At 44.2% G+C, this 24,535-nt stretch overlaps 3 protein-coding genes and 2 non-coding genes across 13 annotated transcripts in view; 2 read left to right on the forward strand and 3 right to left on the reverse strand.

Moving 5' to 3' along the window:
• Window positions 1-5,423, forward strand: part of LOC103472394 (E3 ubiquitin-protein ligase DTX1) — a 27,925-nt gene extending 22,502 nt beyond the window's left edge. For all 4 annotated transcript variants that reach the window (XM_008422019.2, XM_008422026.2, XM_008422040.2 and 1 more), the window contains exons 5-12: window positions 868-929; window positions 1,012-1,173; window positions 1,989-2,050; window positions 2,133-2,299; window positions 2,385-2,538; window positions 2,610-2,699; window positions 3,234-3,332; window positions 3,412-5,423. In XM_008422019.2, the coding sequence (XP_008420241.1) occupies window positions 868-929; window positions 1,012-1,173; window positions 1,989-2,050; window positions 2,133-2,299; window positions 2,385-2,538; window positions 2,610-2,699; window positions 3,234-3,332; window positions 3,412-3,543 (928 nt within the window). In that variant the 3' untranslated portion in view covers window positions 3,544-5,423. The remainder of the gene's footprint in view (window positions 1-867; window positions 930-1,011; window positions 1,174-1,988; window positions 2,051-2,132; window positions 2,300-2,384; window positions 2,539-2,609; window positions 2,700-3,233; window positions 3,333-3,411) is intronic.
• Window positions 5,424-5,551: 128 nt separating this feature from the next.
• On the forward strand, window positions 5,552-5,639 carry trnay-gua (transfer RNA tyrosine (anticodon GUA)). The gene is given in 2 exon segments: window positions 5,552-5,588; window positions 5,604-5,639. It is a non-coding gene; the product is annotated as a tRNA-Tyr (tRNA).
• A 399-nt stretch (window positions 5,640-6,038) lies between these two features.
• On the reverse strand, window positions 6,039-6,110 carry trnae-cuc (transfer RNA glutamic acid (anticodon CUC)). Its single transcript has one exon. It is a non-coding gene; the product is annotated as a tRNA-Glu (tRNA).
• A 641-nt stretch (window positions 6,111-6,751) lies between these two features.
• Window positions 6,752-10,367, reverse strand: LOC103472373 (E3 ubiquitin-protein ligase TRIM21-like). 4 transcript variants are annotated; one of them, XR_534847.1, is made up of 3 exons: window positions 8,787-9,039; window positions 7,142-8,391; window positions 6,752-6,909 (listed from the first exon to the last, which is right to left on the reverse strand). XR_534847.1 is itself a non-coding variant. In XM_008421998.2 (3 exons), the coding sequence occupies exons 1-3, from the start codon at window positions 8,885-8,887 to the stop codon at window positions 7,227-7,229; spliced, it is 1,191 nt and encodes a 396-aa protein (XP_008420220.1). In that variant the 5' UTR covers window positions 8,888-9,039; the 3' UTR covers window positions 7,141-7,226. The 4 variants fall into 4 exon arrangements, 3 of the variants coding, with proteins under 3 accessions (XP_008420220.1, XP_008420228.1, XP_008420207.1); XM_008421998.2 differs by lacking the exon at window positions 6,752-6,909 and having other exon boundaries at window positions 7,141-8,225; window positions 8,301-8,391; XM_008422006.2 differs by lacking the exons at window positions 6,752-6,909; window positions 8,787-9,039 and adding an exon at window positions 9,967-10,367 and having other exon boundaries at window positions 7,141-8,391.
• A 9,834-nt stretch (window positions 10,368-20,201) lies between these two features.
• LOC108166580 (uncharacterized) lies at window positions 20,202-23,649 on the reverse strand. 3 transcript variants are annotated; one of them, XM_017306725.1, is made up of 4 exons: window positions 23,226-23,649; window positions 22,004-22,312; window positions 20,919-21,039; window positions 20,202-20,624 (listed from the first exon to the last, which is right to left on the reverse strand). In XM_017306725.1, the coding sequence occupies exons 1-4, from the start codon at window positions 23,449-23,451 to the stop codon at window positions 20,609-20,611; spliced, it is 672 nt and encodes a 223-aa protein (XP_017162214.1). In that variant the 5' UTR covers window positions 23,452-23,649; the 3' UTR covers window positions 20,202-20,608. The 3 variants fall into 3 exon arrangements, with proteins under 3 accessions (XP_017162214.1, XP_017162208.1, XP_017162205.1); XM_017306719.1 differs by having other exon boundaries at window positions 20,202-20,621; window positions 23,160-23,649; XM_017306716.1 differs by having other exon boundaries at window positions 23,160-23,649.
• Window positions 23,650-24,535: the final 886 nt, after the last annotated feature.

Below are 24,535 nucleotides of genomic sequence, written 5' to 3' on the forward strand. Positions count from 1 at the left end.
GTGTGTGTGTGTGTGCGTGCGTGTGTGTGTGCGGGCGTGTTACTGTCTGGTGCCTAAAGGAGTCCAGTTGATGTCCATCTGGACTCCAGGGAATCGGAGCAGCAGCACCTGGGAGGAGGAGGAGGAGGAGTGTGAACTGAGAGAGAGAGAGAGAGAGAGGTGTGTGTGTGAGCATGTGTGTGCCTGGGCAGCGGATTTGGATCGGTCTAGGGTCCATTCATGTCCGTCTCCTTCTGAACGTCCTTTATTATGTGCATATGAAGCACAGAGGGAATGAGAGATAAACGGAGCATCTACAAGAACATTGAACGCACCACCGTTTGGTTTCACAGGAACATTGAACGCACCGTTTGGTTTCAACATTGAACGCTGCACAGCAGCAGCTTGACCCGGTCCAGTAGCCTGGAGTCCAGATCTGAACCAACACACTTCACTCCTTTCACCCTGTAGATCTGTGGAGTAGGTTGTGGAGTGATCTGTGCAGTGATCTACAGGGTGATCCACACAGTGATCCACAGCGTGTCTGTGTGCTACGTGCGCTCTGGCCGCTCTCTGAGGATGATGACGGTGTTGCTAACGGATCAGGTAATCCTCTGGCTGACGTCCGTCTCTGAGCCGATGGAAACTCCCAGGATTAGCTCTGAAAACGCCTCTGGAAGTCGCTCTCATCAGAGGACTGAGCAGCTCTGTTTCCATGGTGATCGGTCCGGGTGACCCGGTCTGTTTCTGGCTCGCCGCCTGTTGAACCGGGTTTTAGATGCTGGGAATGACGGTCATCAGGGTTTGTCTGTGAGTTTCCTCTGGACTCCACCAGCCTGGGAGCAGTGGGAATGCTCCTCACTAACCGCCGTGTGTTTTCTCCCGCAGCGTTCCCACCGTCCCGGTGAAGAACCTGAACGGGTCCAGCCCGGTCCACCCCGCGCTGGCCGGTAAGAACCAGCAGCCGGTCTCATCGGATCGCAGAGCGAGCCGAGGGCCGGATTCCATCATCCGCTCTGCTCTCTGTTCCAGGGATCACCGGGATCCTGATGAGCGCCGCGGCGCTGCCCGTGTGCCTGACCCGGCCGCCCAAGCTGGTGCTGCATCCACCACCCGTCAGCAAGAGCGACATCAAGCCGGTACCGGGCTTCAACCACTCCTGCAGGAAGACCACCAAGAAGCAGGTCCGCAAAGGTAAGCTCCAACCTGGCAACCGCTGCTCAGATCGTCGTTTTCATCAAGCTCCAACCTGGCAACCGCTGCTCAGATCGTCGTTTTCATCATCATCATCATCATCATCATCATCATCATCATCATCATCATCATCATCATCATCATCATCTTGTGCTTCAAATGTTTTCTGTCATCATCTGAACTTTCTGGTGGAAACTAGGCATTTCAATGGAAAATTGAGTGGAAGGAAAACCGTTAGAAAATTTGCAGGTTTCTTTAGCTGAAAGTCGTAATCATGGAAATGAACAGAAAAACGTGTATATAATCAATCTAATATAAAAGTAGGCAGATCAATAATATCAATATCAAGTTGATATCAGAATCAGATGGATAATATTGTGGTAAAAGCCATTCTTCAGTTTCAGATTCCCTCTTAATTTTGATTTATTTTTGTATTGTAGTTTCTCAACTCTTCCCCCAAAAAGATTTAGTGTCAGTTTTCTCTGGAATGATAATTTTTTTTTCAGTTTGTTCATTTAGGAAAAATATACACGAATATGATGTTTTTTAAATATTTTGTTAGAAGTATCAGTACGAGTCTGATGTTAAAAATATTCAGCATTGCTCACTGATATGAAACCGTCTGTGTGTAAAGAGCCTAAACGGAGGTTTCATGGAATTAAATTAGTAAAGTTAAATAATTTATTGATGATACTGTGATTTAGTGAGCTGTGCTGACATTTCTGTTGAAACATCAATCTTTTCAAATCTTTTATGTGAAATCTGTAGAAAAGCTTGATTTAAACTTTCCCTCTTCGTTTCGTGTGTTTCTGCAGGTAAAACTCCAGAGGAGGTTGTGAAGAAATACCTGCAGAAAGTCAAAAGTCCTCCAGAGGAGGTGAGTCCTGCCTGTGGCCGTCACTGCTGATGAGTCTGTGAAGATACTGCAGACTAACGTTGGTTCTGTGGGTCTCTTCCAGGACTGCACCATCTGCATGGAGCCACTTGGGGGCCCGTCCGGGTACAAGGGTCCGGGCGTCGGACCCGTCTCCAAGGCAGAGTCGGTGGGTCGCCTCACCCAGTGCGGACACCAGTACCACTTCCAGTGTCTGGTGGCGATGTACAACAACGGGAACAAGGACGGCAGGTCGGTCCAGTACCTGGTCCAGAACCAGGCCCAGAACCAGGCCTCAGGTCTCTGAGCGGGAAAATAACCCGACTTCCTGTCTCAGCCTCCAGTGTCCCACCTGTAAGACCATCTACGGCGTGAAGACTGGCAACCAGCCAGCCGGGAAGATGGAGTACCACGTCATCCCCCACTCCTTACCGGGTCACCCCGACTGCAAGAGCGTCCGCATCATCTACAACATACCGCCAGGGATTCAGGTACCGACCCGCGGCGCACTCCGCTTGCTGACGCGCTGCCGTCGGACACTAACAGGAAGCTTTTCCTCCAGGGACCAGAGCACCCCAACCCGGGGAAGCCCTTCACTGCCAGAGGCTTCCCGCGACACTGCTACCTCCCAGACAGCGAGAAGGGGCGCAAGGTAACAACATTTATTTACACTGGTGCTTATGATGCGTTACCATGGGAACAAAGCTGCTGATTAGCAGAGAAAAGAAAGATCATCCCCTACTCTAACGTTTCAAACCAAACGGCCAGAAAGAGATTTAAAGAGGAGCAGCAGAAGGAAAGGAGGCGGATTAGCGGAGCTAGCTAACAGCTGATGATGTCATCCAGGACATGTTGCTGTGGAACATCTGTTCTGCTGCCTGGATACTGAGCTGTTAGCTGTTAGCTGTTAGCGACAGTCTTCAGTCAGAGGCCTCTTCAGAGGGGCTGTAAGACTGACTGCAGAGAAACTCGGATGACTTCCAACAACATTTAGTTTCCCTTTGGAACGAATAAAGTATTTCATTAAATGTTAAATGTGGGTCAACAGAACCATGATCCAAACACAGCAGCAAATTAACAACCAAACAGCAGAAAGACGGAAGAATCAAAGAATCTCCAGATTGCAGAACGAGGCGCTAACTAACGGCGGTTCTGCTGACGCGGCTTCTCTCCGACCCGTCTGCAGGTTCTGAGGCTGCTGCTGGTAGCGTGGGACCGCCGGCTCATCTTCTCCGTCGGAACGTCCAGCACCACGGGAGAATCCGACACCGTCATCTGGAACGAGGTGCCGGCCGAGTCCGCTCAAACCTCCGAGCTAACCATGCTAACCACGCTAACAGCGGGATGTCATTCTTCCCTTTCAGGTCCACCACAAGACAGAGTTCGGGTCCAACCTGACGGGCCACGGATTCCCCGACCCGGGTCACCTGGACAACGTGTTAGAGGAGCTCCGAGCTCAGGGCATCACAGAGGAAGATGCACTGGTAGAGAAGTGAGGAAGAGGAGGAAGACTCTCTGCCAGCACTTAGGAGGAGATGAGGAGGACAGCGACCGAGTTGTTCAGACTATAACGCTGGCTTAGCCTTTCAATGCAAGTTTCTCCAAATTTTTTAAACCAGCGCATCAAACGAGTAGTTGAGGGGAGGAAGAGGAGGAGGAAGACGAAGCTTGTGGGTCTAGGTACTAAACAAGAGTGAGAATGAATGGTACTAACATCTAGAACAGGAACAAGTTAACTTTACTGAATGAACGAATAAAAAAGTTGGTAAAAAGCAGCAAAAACTGGAAGGAAGAAGATGGAGGAAGAAGAGGAGAGAGGGAGGAAGAGGAGGGAAGGTTGAGGAGGAAGAGAGAGAAGGTGTATGAATGTAGTTAGGTAGCAGTAGAGTGAAATAACTTGTGTGGTACGTTCAGGTGCTAGAGGGACCAACAGACGGGCTGGCTTTGTTTAAGCTGTGGTGAGGTGGCGCCCTCTGGTGGGCGGCTGGAGCAAAGCGGTCCTCACCGTTTCCTCACCACTTCATTCTTCACTGACTCATCCTGCAGCGCCATGTTCATGATTGTTCTGTGAAGATCCGGAAGAACCGAGCCTCCGGGTCGCAACTACGTTTATGTTTTTATTGTTCTTCGTCACATCAGTCGGTACGACGCTCGCTGTTTTGTCCTGACTGTCACTGAATGCTTCGTCCTGTTGAGGTGAACCTGGCGTTGCGTTCACAGCCAGGTTAGGAGGGTCCAAATGGTTCTGTTAGCATTCAATGTCAGAACTTCACTCGTGTCATGTTTGATTGTTTACTACAGAAATTTAAAGTATATTTTCATCCACTAGCTGCTTTTCTCCATTACAAAAAGTAAACTAAAGATGTTCCGACATTTTTCTATAAATTCTGACCTTATTTGGCAACTGAACAAGTGTGAAGCTTTTAATTGTATCTTGGTGAGGATAAAATATTTACCTGTTCATCAGATCAAAAAAGGTACGATAGAAATTCAGACTCTTTGTATCAACAGATAGTGTGCTGCTTCTGATTGGCTGCCATGTTTTAAGCTCGACCAATGAGAACACTTGTAGATGCACTTTTTATCCCAGCTGTTGGAACCTGTGAGGTTCTGTTAGTGACCGGGTCAGAAGAATCCCGGGTTATATTTGGGTATCATCATCTTCATCTTCTGCCTGATGCTGGTTGTCCTAATGATGGTACTCCCTCCACTCTTAACGTCTTTATTACATTGTTTAGCTGCATATTTGCTTTTAGTAGCATTTTATTGACACTATTATAGAATAAATTGCCTTTTTTCTTATTTTGTACATTTATCTTGTATTAATTATCCTGTTTTTTATGTTACCTTTTGTTTACGAAGACAGTATTATTAAATACGTCGTCTTTTGTTCTCTGTGTACAGAAATGAAGCTGATTTGCATCTTTTCTTTGGAAAAGGAATTTCATGGTAGACTTTTATCTGAGTGCGGCTTGTAAACACGTTTTTCTAACTGGAAGCTGCAGCTGTGTATTCATGCTGTCGTGACGCTGGAAGCATTTAAACTTGGTTTTAAAAACTTTTCCAGAATCACCTCCATTTTGTCATAAATGTTTTTCCTGTTCTCTGGCTCAGACAGCGGTTTATTTTTTTTGTTTGTCTAAACCACCATCATGTCTCATCCCCACTCTGAACTCTCATCACCAGTAAATGTGTGGATTACTGTCGGCCCACGGTGGCATCGTGTAGTGGAAGGAGAGACGGGATCATGGGTGCTGATTTGAAAGCATGAAAACGTGTTAAAACAAAAACAAAAAAGTGTAAATATGGCATAAATAATTGCTGGAGTATGAATGATTAATACAAGAAGAAAAATAAAGAATGAATGAAATTTAAACGTCTGTGTCCTGTCATCTATCGATGCCGTGAAATAAAAGTAAAACTAAACAGAATGATGAAAGAGGCTGAACTGAGGACTGAGTCGCCCTGTGAAATGGGTCACTGTGGGCTAAAGCTAGCAAGCTACCTTCGATAGCTCAGTTGGTAGAGCGGAGGACTGTAGGGGCATAAGCCAGTTATCCTTAGGTCGCTGGTTCGAATCCGGCTCGAAGGAGGCATTTATTTTGTAACTTGTTGAGAAAACGACTGCAGCAGGCAGGCTGTGCCTGAAGTTACTCGCGTTTCAGTCAGTCTGGTTTTGCTATATACTTTATTATTGCTTATTTATTTCTCATTATTGGAGCCTTGCTACGACATTTCTTTCAATTTGTTCGTTTTAAATGTACAACTGAATGACATTACACCGTCTATGTCTTAAAATGAAGCACAACAAAATTTTCATGGAAAAGTGCCGGAAAGAAAAACATTTTAAAGCACAAAACAATGGATGAATTTGTTTAACAATGCTGCTCGTTTTAAGGAGGGTTAAGAAGAAAGTTTGAAAATGGCTAAAGGAACTTCGATGATTTCCTCACCACTTAGACAAAATGATCCACCGACGAGAAAACAATTGTTCCCTGACCGGGAATCGAACCCGGGCCGCGGCGGTGAGAGCGCCGAATCCTAACCACTAGACCACCAGGGAGCGCCGAACAAACACTTACGTCATCAATCTTTATAGGGGAGTGAGTTAGTGTTGAATGGACAATGTGTTTTTCTGAATATATACCTTGGAGATCTGCATCCAAACCATCTTTTACCGCACATTCACCACCGCTGCTATCCACCGAGTCGGCGATTATATTCCCGGGCGGCCTGGAGCGTCCTTCGCCCAGGTCTCTCCAGGTATCCGGTCCGGACTTCGCCCCTTGTGGCATTTATTTTACATCCAGAGGTCCTTTTTGTTCCTTCAGCCGTGGGTCAAGCATTCCCGTTCAGCGTCTCCTCGCACCGTGACCTGCCGCCCACTCCTGTCACACCTGTGTCTCTTTTTGTAAGTTCGGGTTGTGACCCAGATATTTTACCCCGTGGACTTTTACAAACAAAATACATACAAGACATCCTTGTGCGTATACTAATACAAACAATTTATTTCAAACCACTTGTTTGTATTAGTATCCGCACACGTTTTATTCCCTGTGGTTAACCTATTTCTTTTTATTGTGACGTCACATGATTCCCCTAAATTCATATTTATGGATAAATTCTAAAGCATTTATTTAATTGGCTGTTTTGTAAACTTTTAGTTTAACAAAATTTCTCATTCTCTCTTTTTTAACTTAAAGCTTTATTGAGCAAATGGCAAGTAAACAACAACTGAACAAACAAATACAGAATAATCCAACACTTACATGAACAAAGATGTAACCATGAGCGAAAGATCTGTTCCAAAGAAATACTTCCAGGAGCGCAACCATTATGATGGGTTTTAGGTAAATTTGTTCCTGTGGAGGGCAACACAAGGAGGATAGTAGCACTTTAGCATTAGCATCTATAGCACAGCTGTTTGTGGAACTCATGTTTATGATTATCATTAGTTTCCACTGTACGCATGTTTTCCACCAATAAGTTAGTTATGTTCCACATGAAAATACGTGAATACTGAGCGGTATATATAGCTTCACGCTAAAATGATACATTTCAGTAAGTCTTTTGAAGTGGATGGTAGAAACTGACCTGAGTGAAAGGCTTGAAGTGGATCATCAAAGACAAAAAGCATTTGGAGAACCAGGAGAAAGGAAGCAGATGGATTATCAGGTTGTTACTGAGGGACAACGGAGACCGGTGTGATGATCAGAGGGGCCCCGTTTGTCCCATCGTTGTTATGACCTGGACCAAATAGTGGGTGGAGTCTCTCGGTGAAGAAGCAGCCAGTGAAGGAGAAGATCAGAGCAGCAGCATCTACATCATAAAAGAAGACCAGACCCTCTTCATAATCCACAAACACCCCCACCTTCTCCAGACCAGACTCCAGAGATAATGGGACGGGAGGGGAAGACAGACCAAAGAACTCGTTTTGATTCCTCACAGTTAGGGACCAGAAACCAGACAGAGGAATCAGTCTGACGGGATGTGTCCGAGAGACGGACTCCTTGGCCACACCGATGGTCCAGTTAGTCTTTCCTTTCACCTGGACCTCGAAGTAAAACCTGCCGGAGGAGAAGCTCTGCTCTCCTAAAACAAATTTAAAAAACCTAAACCTGTTTGGGTCATGCGGGAGATTCCCCGTTGGGTTGCAGCAGCTCACTTGTTTCCCATCATCCGACAGGATGAGTTTGGGATGAACGGTATCCGGATCAAGAGTCACATCCACGGCGTAGCGTTTTGCTCTCATCAGCTCGGCTCGGATCAGCAGCCTGGGAGTTTCCTTCTTCATCACCTCGGTGAAGATCTGCTCCAGCTGAGCGACAGAGAGCGGACCCACCGCAGTCCGCTTCCGTCCAGAGGTCAGATTCTGGCATCTCTTTGCTGGACTACCGGACCAAATGTCCTCCATGATTCCCTTTGCATTCCCTCCGGTTTCCTCTGTCAGAGGAGGGCTGTGATTGACTTGGGAGGATAAAATAAATAAGAGAACCAAGCCACATAATATGCCAATCTTTCTGTTTTTAGTGAAGGGATTGCCGCCAACTGGACCAGGAGTTTCTGCCTCTGCGTTCTGGCGCAGAGCTGACCTTCTGAACTCATCGAGCAGCTCAGCGATCAGAGTGTTGACCTCCAGCTCCGGCCTTGGGAAGAACATCTTTTCACACACTGGACACTGAAACGGGACATCATCACACACGTTTTCTGTGACGCAGTTCTTGCAGAAGTTGTGGCCGCATGGTGTGCTGACCGGATCCGTGAAGACATTCCGACAGATGAAGCACCGAAACTGGTCCTCAGATAGGAGACAGCTGGCCGTGGACATGCCTGCGCGCCGGGACCTGAGGCAAGAAGGTGAGATGTTTGAAACCCAACAGCACAGCTGGTCAGACCTCTGAGAGGTCACCAGTCCAGCAACACAGAGACACACAGGACTGACAGCATCTGCCTGAGGGCAGCTAGCTGTGTCTAATTAACCTGGCATGTCTTCAGAAGACAACAGGAACCTGGAGTACCCAGAGAGAACCCAGACCTGCACAGGGAGCCAGTCAGGACCAACAGAAACCAAACAGACTGGAGTTCAGTTAAATCATCGACACATTAAAGGAGCAGACCGTAAAGCTGGCTACATCCGGCCACAACCTGAGTGACCGTGAAGGAGGAGACTAGAGGTCACCAGGTTACCATGACGATGCTGAAGGAACCATTATGGGAGAGAGGTGATGAGAAAACTCACATCAAGTCAAGAGGCATGTGAGAAGAGACTCCATGGTCAGCGGATGGACGTTTTCTGACCATCAGACAAGACGCTGTGATTGGTGGACACCAAACACTCATCACCAAAAACACACCATGCTTCTCTGCAGCGGCTTGGTAAAGATCTACAAGGTCAAATTACAGCAGTAAAACACAGTCCAGTCAAAGTTCAGAGCTCTTGACAGAACCTGACAGAGCTGGAAGAGTTTAGCAGAAAAACTGCAGCGAACAGATGAGCAGCCTGACTGACGGATCCAAACCGACGGCAGCCAGGGGGCAAATCCTGAAGACTGACTGACTGACGGATCCAAACCGACTCGCTGCCAATCGGCAAATCCTGAAGACTGACTGACTGACGGATCCAAACCGACGGCAGCCAGGGGGCAAATCCTGAAGACTGACTGACTGACGGATCCAACCGACTCGCTGCCGGTCGGCAAATCCTGAAGACTGACTGACTGACGGATCCAAACCGACTCGCTGCCGGTCGGCAAATCCTGAAGACTGACTGACTGACGGGGGAAATCACTTCATTTATGATACAGATTTGTGTTTTTAGAAATCAGCTTTCACCCCGACATTAAAGGGTTTTTGTTAAAAGAAATGTTTTATTATGATTGATTTGTAAAAATATTAAAAAGGTGAAACGTCTAAAGGTGTGAAAACTTCTTACAGGCCAAATCAGTGGAAGGTTTGGGTTCATTTCAGAAACCGTTCGCTTTGGTGCTTCAGTTTTATTAACGTTTCACAGAGGGAACATTTTGTTCTGACCTCAGTAAAGAGTCCAGATAAAACATAAACACATTATTAATTATGTGTTATGAAACTATAAACATGTCGAGTCGTTTTGTTTAAATTCCTCCCCATTAGATCACATCTCTGCAGGAAATGTCAACCAGTTAGAAAAACCAAAAAGCCAATCAGAGGAAAGTACTGCTGCTGATCTGTAAACAAACATCTGCTAACATTTGATTTATGGCACAATTAAGGACTAATACACATAATTTATGCCACCATCCTTCTGTTATCCCATCAACAATAATCTGAAACACTTCAGCATTTCCACACCAAACAAACCTGCGTGGAAGTTTGAACTCAGCAGAAACCGAACAGAAAGTTTGGGTGAGGAAACAAAGACGGATGTAAAAAGTTTCACTCACCTCCGTTCAGCAGAGACTCTGTTAGAACGTCCCGATGATCCGGAATCGGACTTTACAGAACCGAACAGAACCGTCTGAGCAGCAAAGTGAAAGTGAAAGCAGCTCCGGTGTTACCTGCAGCTCCACCTTCATGAAGGTCTGACATTTCCTCAGCCTCGGAGGGAAACGCTCTAGTTTCTACGAGTTATTAACATAAAAGTGCTAAAATCACTAAAGAGTTTGATTCTGCAGCACTGGCACATCCAATAGTTCATTATGTGACGCTTTCACCTGGTTACCATGCACATAATGACAAACACTTTGGTGGGAGGAGCCAGAAGTCCAATGCTCAGATAAAATGGAAAATCCTGATGCAAGATGGTTAAAATCCCAAAATATTCATAATCCGTCATGGAAACCAGTAACGCAACTTTCCTCCTGCTGCTAGTGTTAGACTCCCCCCGCAGAAATGCATAAACAGCCAGCATAAAATCAATTAGCAAAATTTATTTTTATATAAATAAGGTTTTTAGGAAGTGACCCGAAAACAAAACAAAATAAATGGGAAAAAATGTGTTGGCCTCACAAACACCAAGACAAACAATCCAACACTGCGGACTCAGTGGCGCAACTACACATTATTCAGGAAACATAGGGTGTTTTCGCCTCCACCTGAATTCACCCTGACGTTGGTGTTACTTGAGTTCGTGTTACTTTATTGTCTGAGGATAAATGCGGTTCAGTTTCATTGTTTACTTTTAAGCAATAAAAAAATAAAACCATGAAAAAAACATCGGGTTTGATGCTTCTTGGTCTAAAAAACACTGAAAGTCGTCAGGTTTCAGTGTATTTATGAGTTTTGACGCTTTGTAGTTTGATATTGTTCACAGAAAAAGTTTGCGTGGCTGCCGCACATTTTCACGCCAGCAAACTTTGACGCAAAGTAAATTTTTATACATGCCGACTTGTGCGTAAAATATGGCGCCACACATTTTTTGGTGCGCACGCTGCTTTATGCATGAGGCCCAGGATTATTATTAGGGCTGTATAAATAAATCGATTCAGCGATATATATTGATATTTTCCGCCCTCTAAAATCGCCCTCGGAAAGTATCGATTTTTCATCCGYGAGTATCGATCCGTTAAACCATAGGGGTCCATAGCCTTATAGCTCTTTTTAACGTCTAGTTTGTTACGGCGGAGCAGCAAGACTCCGCCTCCCTCAGTCTCACTTTCAACTTGAGCTTAAAGTGCACATTATAAACTACACACCAGTTTTTAAATTGTGTTAATAGGCCAAGTATAACCGGAGTTATGCTAAAATTTGTAAACCATATTTTTCCGAATGTCAGAGAAATGTCAAAGCGCCGCCATTCCCCGACTTTTCCGATTATGTGAGAGGGAATGAGCTTCCAAACTACCAAACAAACGAAACATTAGATTCCTGTGTTTTTGGACATGTAAAATCTTCAGTAAATAAAGATGGGCTGTATTTTGTTGCTGAGAAACGTACGGAAGCGCATTGCTATCATGCAAGAAAAAAAAATTCGAGCGCTATCACGTTAAAACGTGATACTATCTTGTTAAAACGTGTTACGTATCTTGTATAAACGTGTTACGTATCTTGTATAAACGTGTTACGTATCTTGTATAAACGTGTTACGTATCTTGTATAAACGTGATAATTCTATGTCCAGGAAGTGGCGATATTATGCTAGGCTTTTACAGTGGCTGACATGAATTGGTCAGGTTTCCCTTCATGTTTGGTCTACACGGATATGGATGCTGCTTTGCACTGTGGTTAAAACCATTAATAGCTACTCTGATCCTACACAGAACGGGGCTGCATAGAAGGAAACGTCAGTTTGGTTCTCTAGCTGCGGCGCCGTTCCTGACTGTCTGGATCGGAGCTGAAGTTGGCTTCCGGTTGTAGCTTCTGATTCGGGAAATGGCTAAAGAGCGATTAGAACGGAGGCTCAGATGTATTTGCTGAACATTTTCTGTNTACAGTGGCTGACATGAATTGGTCAGGTTTCCCTTCATGTTTGGTCTACACGGATATGGATGCTGCTTTGCACTGTGGTTAAAACCATTAATAGCTACTCTGAGCAGGATCCTATACAGAACGGGGCTGCACAGAAGGAAACGTCAGTTTGGTTCTCTAGCTGCGGCGCCGTTCCTGACTGTCTGGATCGGAGCTGAAGTTGGCTTCCGGTTGTAGCTTCTGATTCGGGAAATGGCTAAAGAGCGATTAGAACGGAGGCTCAGATGTATTTGCTGAACATTTTCTGTAAAACATTTTTATTGAGCAGTACAATAGGTGCATAACGGCAACGGCTGTTCGTAACCAAGCAACCGAAATCAACAGAAGGCTAGATAGTGGCAAAAGACAAAACTAGATCCTGTTAAGCATTCTTCAAAATAAAAGACTTCCTCTCTCTTCCCTTTTGTCAAAATAAATCATAAATAAAGCTTTGAATTTAATTATTTTTCACATTACCTTTTTGTAATTATGTACAATCAAGTTACATTCAGTAAATAATAATAAGCATTTAAATTATACTTAACATATGACTGTAATTCAGTAACTCCGTCCATTTTCTTTACACTCTTTCTTTAGCGGTTTCTGTTCTGTATATAAAGGATTTATGCTTTACTCTGATAGATAGTTTTTGTGTATCGGGCCTCCTTGCTCTTTTATTGTTGCGTTTTTACCGGGTGTGCCTCGTTAGCCTCGTTAGTGTCTAATTGCGTCTGGGTGTTGTTGAGGTAGAAAATATCGTTCCTATCATTTAGAAGAGCTTTTTCCCTTTACGTGGATATGCAATATGCCTATATTGATAAATGTATAACATGTGTTTGTAATTGATCCTGTTGCGGCGCCGAGGACCCAACTTTGGGTTCCGACGGAGGATTCAAGGATTTTTTATTGTCATACCACCTTTAAGTTTGTGGTACGAAATTTGTACTCAGGTCCCACATAAAGAAATCCACTATACACAAAATAAATAAATAAAATAAACAAATGAACATAAAGTAAATTAAGTGAGGTAAATTAAAGACTATGAGGTGAAGCTGCATTTGGAGCAGCTTGAGTTCAGCAGCCTGACGGCTGAAGGGAAGAAACTGTTCCTCAGCCTGGTGGTTTTGCTCTGGTTGCTCCTCAGCCTCCAGCCTGACGGGAGCAGCTGGAACAGCCTGTGTGCAGGATGGGTGGAGTCCTTCATGAGGAGGAGCGCCTTCCTCCTGCATCGTGCTGTGCAGAGGTCTGAGGTGGAGGGAAGGCTGCTCTGTGCAGAGGTCTGAGGTGGAGGGAAGGCTGCTCCCACAGCCCTCTGTGCAGAGCCGTCCTCTCACGGTGATGCAGGAGCAGAGAATGCTCTCCACCACACAGCGATAGAAGCTCCCCAGGACTGAGCTCCCTAGTCCAGCTCTCTGCAGCTTCCTGAGGAAGAAGAGATGCTGGTGGGCCTTCCTGACCAGACAGGAGGTGATAGTACTCCAGGTGAGGTCACTGGATATATGCACACCCAGGATTAGCTGGAGACCACAGCTGCTCCTCCCATGTTCAGGGGCTGAAGAGGATCCTCATCCCTTCTGAAATCCACCTCCTTGGTCTTCTTCACGCTGATGCAGAGGTTATTTTCTCTGCACCAGGTGTTCCACCTCCTCTCTGTATATGGACTCATCACTGTTCATGATGTGTCTCACTACTGCTGTGTCGTCAGAAAACTTCACTATATGACAGCTGGGGTGTCTTCCTGAGCAGAGCGAAGAGGAGGGGGCTCAGCACGCAGCCCTGCAGGGAGCCAGAGCTGAGGGTGATGGAGGAGGAGACGTGTTGTGGATCCTCACAGTCTGTTGGCCAGGAAGTCCAGAATCCAGTTCCCTAGTGTAGAACTCAGTCCAAGAGAGGAGAACTTCTGCTCCAGGGTCTGTGAGATGATGGCGTTGAAGACTGAGGAGAAATCCAGGAAGAGCAGACGGATGTAGGAGTTCCCCCAAGATGGGGACGAGGAAGGGCTCTGTTGAATGTTGGTGTGCACTCAGTCCAGAATACTGACTGAGTGCTGATAAAACTGGGCAGAGGGTCCAGTTTTATCAGCACTGGATAAAACTGGACCCTCTGCGTGAAACGGGAAACTTTAACCAGTTTCACGTGGTTAAAGTCCCCCGGAGCCACGTAAAACAGCTGCAGGTGCTTCATCTGCAGTGAGCTAACGGAGTCATGTAGCTCCTTCAATGCTTCGCTGCCCTTAGCGCCCGGCGGGATGAAAACAATGGTGACCAACACTGCAGTAAACTGCCGAGGCAGATAATACGGCCGACATGAGTTCTATCGCCTCAGAGCAGCAGCTTTTAAATAAAACGGTCCTCATGTAAAAACATTCAGAGAAGCATGAACTGCTCACCATTACTCTGCTGCAGGAAGACTCGGGATGCAATGTTACATTTTGTAGATTTGTTCTACAGAATATAAAATTCAACAAGGAAATATTTGCGGTCAGAGTCATGGTGAGCAGTAAACATAAGGAAGAAGATGGAGGGAAAGTTTAAAGAAAAGAGTCATTATGGAAACTTGATGCAGCGTCTTCAGGTCCTGATGAGGGACGGACCGCAGAGAACATTGTTCTGAGACACAAACCGTTTCAGGCAAGTAGCAGCAGCTGGCCACATTTATGAAGGAACCAAATATTGAATGTAGAAATAAATGTCTAGATCAGAAGATTACAGGTTTTATTAGCTGAAAGCAAAACGTTGAATTTTAACGATGAAAGAACAACAGAAGGCACAGGAGAAAGTTTAGCTGCAAATGTTAAAGGGAGAATGAAGAATGTTAAATAGCAAAGCAAGGAAATGAAACGGATAAAAGCGATCTCAAAAAAACTAAAGTCGAAATCATATTTAAAAAATCATAATCAAAGATAAACTGTGAGCGAATTCAACATAAAATAAACCAGGTCTGCTGAAGTATGATGGTATAAATGTTCCAAATTTAACTTTGGCTGGTCTCCACACACACACACACACACACACACACACACACACACACACACACACACACACACACACACACACACAGTGTTAGGTAACTGGATTGTTTGTCTTGTTTTTTTCAGGGGAAACCGGATCACCCGAAGAAAACCCAGGTTTGGAGGACGGAGTCGACTCTGTTCTGCTGAATCGGGTGTTTTTCTGACACTCAGCTGAAAACAGAGACTGGATTTTATCCAGATACGACTAAAGGTTCTTATGTTTAGTCATGTTTGTTCTGTATAAATATTGATAAGATGTTAAATAAAAAATGCACATGTTTTGGTTTGGAAGTGAATTTTGGGCTAATAATGCATTGAATGAGTCTGGTATTGTTCTCTATTGTAGTTTGTGTTTTTAGTGCTTCAGTTCCTCATAATCGTCCATTAAAAGATGTTTGTCGTAGCATCAGTGAGTCTGTGATGGTCTCATGTAGAATAAATGTGTGGATTTGTCTGAATTCATCAAGCCCGGTGTGACACAGCCCCACTTCCTCGGCCCGGTTTGGCCTTTGTGAAACGGATCATGTCATGTATCAAGCCTGGCTTCGTCTCTTATCCCAGATTTCTGAATCCTGCTTTTAACAGACGTGTTGTGCTTCTGGGGATCACTGAACAGAATCTTTATGAAACTAAGCATCTTGATGGGTTCATGAGACGTTTTCTGATACAAGACAAAATGATCTGGTCCATTGGAGGCTGGCCTAGATCCAGGAGAACCAGGAGGCTCTCTGGGTGCTCCCACCTCTTACACAGGTCTTTGTAAATGACTCGGTCCAGGCTTTTAATCTTCTCCGGAGACACGTCATCGAGACTGGCCTTGACTTGAGCCCAGAGGTTCTGGGACAGACGCTCACAGACCGTATGATACTGTTGCCTCGGGTAGCACTGCCCCGACTTCTCCACGATCTTCCAAATCAGCTCACCAATTAGTATCTTGACAGCCAACTCTTTTTCGCTTACCTCAGTTTCTTCGACTGAAGTTTCAGTCAAAAAATCTGAAGAGGAAAATGAAAACTCTTCTTCTTCTTCTCCCTCTTCGGTTTCCTGCAGGTTTTCCTGCTGCTGGCTGTCAGACATTGGAGTCATGGGCCACCAGTTAATGTCCTCGGGTTTCCGTGCTGTTGAATCAGAGTCCTGCTCGGAGTCGGACCACGCTTCGTCTTCTGCTGCGCTGCTGTCGTCTTCAGATGGGATGAACTCCTCACACTCTGCCCCTGTCTGCCTAAACAGCTTGGATATGGTTTTACCCACAGCTGAGAATAACTGTGAGAGGAAAGGTTTCTCCACAGGTCCTACGAGATGTTTCAAGAAACAGGACACGACTGCACTGTCAAATGTTGCCGTTTCGAAAAGCAGTAGGGCTCTAAGGTCCCCTGGACACCTCAGTGCTTTGCAGACGCTGCTGTAGATTTTCTTGTCAAGTTTTAAGGCTCTTTCTGGGTCAATGTGAACGTCTTCCTTCTGAACTTCAGCCCAGATCTTGTCTACGAGCCGTCTGTGTGTGGCTTGAGAGTCTGAAAAAGAGATGGCGACGTTCCCGTTGGATGCTTTAATGAGCTGGACGATCAGCTCGTGCACCAGGATGCTCACTACGGTTTTTTTCCCTTGCTCTTGTAAATCTGCAGCCAGTTGCTGCATTTCCTCAAATGAGGGAACGTATGACAGAGGTTCAGGCATGATGGACTCAGCAGCTGAACAAACTTCCTTTACGTAGCTGTTCAGCTGAGGCTGTACGTTTTCTGCCTGAGTATGTTTGGCTGGCTGATCATCGGATATAAATTCTCGTACAGACGTTACCTCTGAAGCTTTGTCCTCGAATGTGCTTTTTTCCAAATAAGGGATGTTTTCCTCCTGGTCCACAGGACAGGATCTGTCTGCCAGTGAGACGACTGAGACATTATCTGCAGGAGTGAACCATCCTGCAGGAAGGGTGTGTGCAGAGCTTTTCTCCTCTGGGCTCTCTGGTACACTTGATGGTGTAACCGTGGATGAACGTCTGTGAAAACATTTAGTGAAAAACTTTTTGACCTTCCTTTTCAGACATTTGACCTTGGATTTGGGCTTGGTAGCTGGGTAAGAGGTTTGGCTCTGGTTCCCGAGTTCGTCGCTGCCATCTGAAGGCGCCTCAGGTTGAACGGAGGACTCTTGTTTCCCACAGTCCGCCTGATTTCCTGGACAGCTCTTCAGGGAAACCTTCCTGGCAGACTTGACCCGCTGCTTGTCCACTAGCAGAAAAAGAGGAATCCTCTTGCTCCTGGGCAGAGATTTGCACATCAATGAAAAGAGTTCTCGTATCACAACAGTGGCTTTCCGAACCACCGCATCCTTTCTGTACATGTCACTTATCTTCTGTATGTAACTCTCTGCAGAATCCTCGTCGTCAGACGGGAACTTTGATTTGATCCTCTCCGTCACATATTCCACAATTAACCTGTTTAAATTCTCAGTGCTCTCAGTTCGGACCTCTTGTTTGATCTTCATACTTTGTGACAAAGCTTCAGTGACGATGTTGCCCACAACGTCTTCCACGACCACGCACGTGAGTTCTTCACGCTGGACCTTATCCAGGACGGACGCCACGAAGAGCTCCATGGTGTCCCCCAGGAGCTGAGTCAGCTTGCAGTTGGTGCTCTGATCTGGGGTTCCTGAAGCCAAACTCATCCATTGCTCTGGGGACAGGTCGCTGAAAAAGCAGTCGACGGCGGGTTTCACGGTCTGCGTGGAAATCACCTGGTTCTGCTCTGAAGGGGAACTCATGGCTGGTTCAGGAAAATCACTTCTCTGGGTTCACTTACAACTGAATGCTAACACTGAAGAGAACTGAAGTAGCTGCTGTCTGTGTGACGTGATTCACACGTCACAGAGATCAAAGAAGCTTGTTACAATGGCTGGCGTACGTGTGTGGGCGGGGCTTAGCGCTGTTTTTGGCGCGAAAACGTCACGGCTTGTTTTTACCCTGGTGCCTTGGAGGACTGAGGCAAACGATGCAGGTTTTACGGGTTGGTCCCATTTCTAGACACAATCAGGGAAAATTATCCATAACATGTCGGAATGTCGGAAGTTTAATGGAATCACAGGAAATTAAAACAACAAAAAACAGATAATTATCTCATTTATGAATAAACGCCACTCAAGAGTAAGTAAATGTACATATTTACATTTATTTACACCAGTCATAGTTTGCACTTTGTGGAAGAAGGTAAAATATTTATTTATCCAGAAAATTCCTTCTGACTTTTATGTATATTACAAATATCTGGTTATACATCAAGGAGTCGTGTAGTGCCCATAAAACGCCACTGGATGGCGCTGTTGCACCTTTCCCAGATTTAAAGGCGTTTGTTTATGAAAATATAAAAGTTTAACCTGCATCCATCCATTTTCTTTACACCCTTGTCCCTTAATGGGGTCTGGAGAAAGTTTAACCTTTTAGCTAAATTCCTTCTTCACCACAACAGCCGAGTAAAGAGGTGGAAATCATAACAGATTAGCCAATAAACCCCAATAATCAGATGCAACTCATCTTACCCAGCATTAAAAACAGAAACCTCTGTGGAGACGAAGGCTGTTTGTGCTCGTTAGATTCATACAGAAAAGTCTGAGCCAGAGGTCAAAGGGCAGAAACTGGAAGTAAAGAGAGATTGCTGCTTGTTTTCCTGACCTTCTGTCAGTTGGACAGATCTGCTAGTGTGAACTGATCCACTCATCTTTTATCATTTGTGTTTTACTCTAAGTGCATTTCTGATCACATTCTAACTATTGCATTAAAGCACACAGTGATACAACAGAACCCACCTTTCCTCAAACACTTTAAAAATATCTTCCAGTAGCAGATTATTTCAGCAGCTCTGTGCTTCTCCAGATTCAAACATTAGTAACAGTTGGACCAGAGGCAGAGTTTATAACACAAAAATACATCAGGTTCACACACAAAGCCCTGAGGGATCCCAGAGGGAGCATCTGTTGGAAGCACCATCATTTTTACTAACATCAAAACTTAGTTTACAGAAATAAGACGACGACGCTACATCTGAAAGTTCATTTTCCTAAGGAGTAACAATAAAAATGAAATGATCGAATGTGTTGAAGGCAGCTGAGAAGTATAACTGGATTAAAAATACTAGAGGTGTGCCGATCGATCGGCCACCGATCATAATCGGCCGATTTCCGTGAAAAAGTGTATGATCGGTGATCAACGATCGTTGGCTCTTGTTGCCGATACCGATCACCTGCATCTCATTTCKCAGCCTGCCTGTGCAGCTGGTCTCCTCTTTCCTTCACACTGCGCAAACGCGCAGCAACAAATCCTAAGCGATGAGGAACTATAACTATAACGCACTGAGTGAACGGGGACGTTTTCGTGTTGCGGCGGAAAATTGAAGCAGGTCAAAATGCATCAACACAACGAGGCTAATACGACATAAAAACAATGCCATACTTGACGGAGTTTGGCTACATCGAGGCTCACTGCAGTAAAAAAGACATGGAGGATAAATAGCAGGTAAAGCAGCACAGCTACAAACACTCACCCGGATTAGCATGACGGTCAGAAAGCTAAACAAATAACCCGCTAAATTAAGTCTTGGAGCTGCGATGTAAGACGCTGGTTCTGCTCTCGCTGTTGAACCGCTGCTACGCTACAGGTAGTAATATATTTCAGACGGAGCGCCGCTTCTGCTCCACCTGGTAGTGACTCTCACACCGAACCTCTGCTTAAAGCTGCAGCATCTAACCTAAAAAATACATTTTACATACGTATTAAAACTTTCGCTGTCCTAACATGAGACAGATAATCTCTAAAAAAATAATCGATCTCCTCCCTGCTCTGCATAATTACTCCGCTCAGTCAGAAACAGCCACTCAGAACTAGCAGTGATCAGCTAGCCGCCATGCTAACAGGAAGGTTTCATTCAGTAACTCTGGATTGTTTATTGTAATGGATCCTGTATTTGCCTTTGAATGTTAAGTTTTATACTTGAATCTTTTGGCAATGTTGATGTTTTATTTTGGCTCTTTGCATTATTTAGCCTCTTCAGAGCCTCCATATGTTATCAGTCTGTTAAAGATAGTTTTACTGATAGCAGGACAATTTGCACAATGCCTGTTTTGTTTAGTTTTCTTCTTGGAAACAGTTATTAAAAACAAGTTTTTGTCTAAATTAAGGTGAATTCATGGTTCCTTTTTCCACATAATGTAACCGGTAGTGTTTATGATAAAAAAAAATAATTATGTGATCGGTATCGGTGATCGGCCCTCATGGGGATCGGAATCAGCAGGAAAAAACCTGATCGGCACGTCTCTAAAAAATACTCTTCTTTTCTGGTGCAAGTTTATGAAATAAAATTATTGATAGGGATGTATTTGCATTTCCTTTGAATCATTTCCTGACTGCTGTTTGTGAAAATGTGCTTTAGAAACAAAACTTTACTAACTTATTCTTCTACTACTTCCAATGTCGGTGAATAAATCCTGATTTAAAATGGATCAACATTTGTGGGAAAGAAGGATCAGAGCAGACTGGGCTGGAAAAACAGGAAACTGGTGGAGGTTCTTCAGAAAGGATCCGTCAGTCGGTCCCGACTCGGAGCGCCGAGCTGATCAGTGGATCAGCTTCCTGTTGGTTTTGGTCACAAACTGCTGCTGCTGGTCAGATCCAATGAAAAGAGAAGAAAATCACAGCTCAGCATTATGCACAGCAAAGGTTATGATCATAACACAAGCTGGTAGCCAACAGGAAGTATTAATAAAACATGTTTCACACTGAAACCGTCAAACAAACGGAGATTATTCCTGAAATGTTCTTCAAGTTAAAAGCAAATATTAAATCTGTATTTTCAGCTGAGTTGAGATTTACTGAAAATGTTGAATAAAAATAAATAATCACAACTGAATTTTAATATTCATGTGATAAAATGACTAAACTTTTGTGATACTAACCAAAAATATCTCTTCACTGCGTAACTGAAGAGTCCCACAGTGACGATGCAGACAGTCACAATGACAGGAATTACCCAGGGTTCCCTGCTGTGAGGGGGGTCAGAGGTCGGTGGGTCGGAGTCTGTGAAGCAACCAGGAGACAAACAGATTCACGGTCCTGACTGGATCATCATTACAGGAAGTATTAATAAATAATGTTTATTTCAGCAGAAACAGGTTGAGCTTGTAGCTTATAACTGAGTTATAACTGAACTAGTTTCATCCAGTTTTTCTTATAAACTCTTCATTCACTTTAGCAAACAATAATCACAACCTGCAAGTCAAAATCCTGCTCCAAGCACAAGAAAACTTGATGCAGTAAAACTTTAAGAGTATTTAGTTAATCATACTCATCATTGTCCATTAATATTTTAATGTATTTTACATTTAAATGTGACCAACATTACATGACTTGACTGAAGAGACAATATTGTTTATTTGAATTGTATTTTATTATTTGCCTTTTGGAGACTCAACAGTTGGTGTTTGAGTATTGTTTGTTTATTTTCTGTTTCATTAATTTATTATTTAAAATGAACATGTCACATGTTGACATAAAAGTTTTGAATGAAATTGCAGTTTGAAGAAAAGAAGTTTTATATAATCGACGCCTTTTCTCAAAAGTCATTTACAGAACCAAAGCAAATAAACATATATATATATATATATATATATATATATGTAGGACAGCTCATCAGCTGTCCTACATTGAAAACATAGTTTACAGTTGTGTAGAAACTGCCAAAATAAGCAGATTACAATAAAACATCTGTTTATAAAAAGACAACCTTATGGGAGCCTGATAGTCCAGACAGAACTGAGGTTGGATTTTAATGAAACTGATGAAGTTAAAGTGCCAGCAGGAAGCAGATCATCGTTTCTTTGTCTTGTTGCTAAAACTGATCAATAAATCACTGAGCCTGACGTTCAGCTGAACATTCTGGCTTCTCACCAGGAGCAGAAAGAGCTCAGATCTTCTTACTGTGGCATTAATGTTTCTGAGCCTTCGTCTCGTGTTTTGGTTTCTCTGTTTTGGACTCACTCACCCTCGACAGTCAGGTTGAAGAGTTTCCTGGTTCCTCTGCCGTTGATGATCTGTCCCAGGTAAACATCAGAGTCTGCAGGGCGGAGGTCATGGATGCTGAGCGAGCCGCTCCTCAGACTGAGGTTACATCTGCTCAGCTGCTTCATCTGATCCTCTCCGATGTAAACGCTGTAGATCACAGAGCTGCCGGCGCCACGCGACCAGATGACGTGGTCGGCATGCTTCAGGTCTTGGGCTCCAAGGTCAAAGGTCACATTTTCACCAATCTTCCTTGTCAGGTGTTGAACTTCCTCTGCTGCAGTCAAAGCAACTAAATGATGAAAATAGGGAAACTGAATGATTCTTTATCTTTTCTCATCAGAGGCACATGATGAAGTCAGAAAACGTTTCTGCTAAAAACTCGTTTCTGTTTCAGTAAATCATCTCAGATTCATTTTTCCTCTTTGCATGGAGTCTCAGTGAGAGAACTAAAACATGCAATCTGGAGCAAAAATACTTTGACCAACAACAATAACAATAATAATTCTGATTACTGAACTACTTAATAAAAATGATCATTTCTTCCACAGCTAATCCGCCCCAGAGAGAAAATATCATTCATGTTGCTCTTTATCAGACGATGTTGTCTTTCATTGTTAATTTTCCCATAATGCAGCAACCTGCCGCCCTCCTCTCTTCTTGCTGAAGGCGTCAACGTGTCACATGAAACAATGGAAAATGATTTAATTCCTTCAGAGGACGTTGGATTCCTGGTTCACTCAGACCTTTAAAGCACAACACAATGAGAGGAGGTGGCCTCTCTGTTTATAAAAAGATCATTTATCAGCACATCCCTGGACAGAAACACACGGCAGATAATAACAACGTTAATAAATCAGACTCCACATATGCAGAGGTGGAGTCTGTAGGTTTGTGTCGACTCAGATTTATTACTCCATTTAGTTATTAGATTTTCGCGAGATGCTTGTCAGCATTCAGAGACGCCAGTGTCTGAATGCTAACAGCTGACTGACTGTCCTCTTCTTCTTTCTCATCTTAAATTATTAATCTAATCTGAACATGAAGTTTTGACCAGCGGCTGATGAAAATGATGCAACGTCTCCCTGCAGCTGCTTCCACATGGACGAGGGAGGCATTTCATCTAAACGAATAAAAACCTTCAGAACATGGCAGCTGAATCCTGAGTCCCATCAGGACGGAGCCGTGAAGCAGTGAGCCCTCACCGAGAAGAGAGGCGAGCATCCCGCAGCTGGCGGGAGAAAACATGATGGGAGGGAAGGCACTGAGTGACTGAGGCTCGGAGAGACGCTGAGGGAGCAGGAGGAGGAGGACAAGTCCCTCCTTCAGTCTGGTTTCCATGGTTACCAGAGCACGGAGGACAAGTCCCTCCTTCCTCCTCCTCTTAAGGAAGTCCCTCACATGAGGTGACTTTCTGAAGTGCTGACTCATTTTCACTCATTTATTAATTTCTTTTTATTTCTGTTTCTCGCTGTTTACGTCTTAATGATGTCTTAACGACGTTTAGCTAAAGTCCCACGGGGTTCAGAGTCCCAGTTGATGGCGTTTCAGCTACAAACCTAGAGGTTGGAGTCAAACGGCGTTTTTGACTAAAGTCCTAAAAGGGGTGCAGGTTTTAATGTTTTCATCTTTTTCCAAATCTTTCTCTTTCTCACTGTTTATTCAATGTCACATTCTGTTTTTATTTCAATTATGTGAAGCACTTTGAAATGCCTTGCTGCTGAAATGTGCTGTACGAATAAAATTTGATTAATTGATTCAAATGAAACCTATTCATATATAATAAACAGAAGCATCTCCAGCACTGAGCCCTGAGGAACACCAAGTGGAGGTTAAACCTCCTGCTGGAAAACACCGAGATCAGACAATTATAAAGCCATAAAAATTAGAAACAGAAAGTCAATCAAAGTGAGGAAAATCACCAAAGCAGCAGCTGCAGCAGAGAGGAAATGCAGCCGTTTACCTCCACGGCTCTGTGTCTGCAGGACGGATCGGCCCCAGCAGCCCTGCTGCCAGAGGGCCCAGTTTCTGCCACACACACTGCTGTGGGGCCACTGCTGCCTCAAGCTACTGCAGATCGACTGAAGAATCAGAGGCCGCCGCCGCCGCGACCAGAGGATCTGATGAGCTCAACACCTTCCTCCCATAATCACACACAAAGCTGCTGCATGTGCAGAATGAAACAAAAAGCTTCTGATAGAAACGACTTTCACAAAGGAAGACATGAAAAAGAGCAGAACGGTGATGGAGCAGTAAAATAAAATCAACAGTTTGAAAGAGCAGCTTTGATCTGACAGTTTAACATCCAGAATCGGTTTAATCAACTATAAAAACTAAAGTTTTATTTTTTATATTATTCAGAAATAATTTTCACAAACCAGAAGGAAACTGAGGCAGAAAATCAACGATGGACAGAAACACAGGTATTATTAAAGACTGAATTATGGAAACATCTGTGAAGATTAAAACTTGATATTTGAACTTAAAACAATAAATAAACAGAACAATAAAACAG

Source organism: Poecilia reticulata, linkage group LG1 (genome assembly GCF_000633615.1).
Source record: "Poecilia reticulata strain Guanapo linkage group LG1, Guppy_female_1.0+MT, whole genome shotgun sequence".
Lineage (NCBI taxonomy): Eukaryota > Metazoa > Chordata > Actinopteri > Cyprinodontiformes > Poeciliidae > Poecilia > Poecilia reticulata.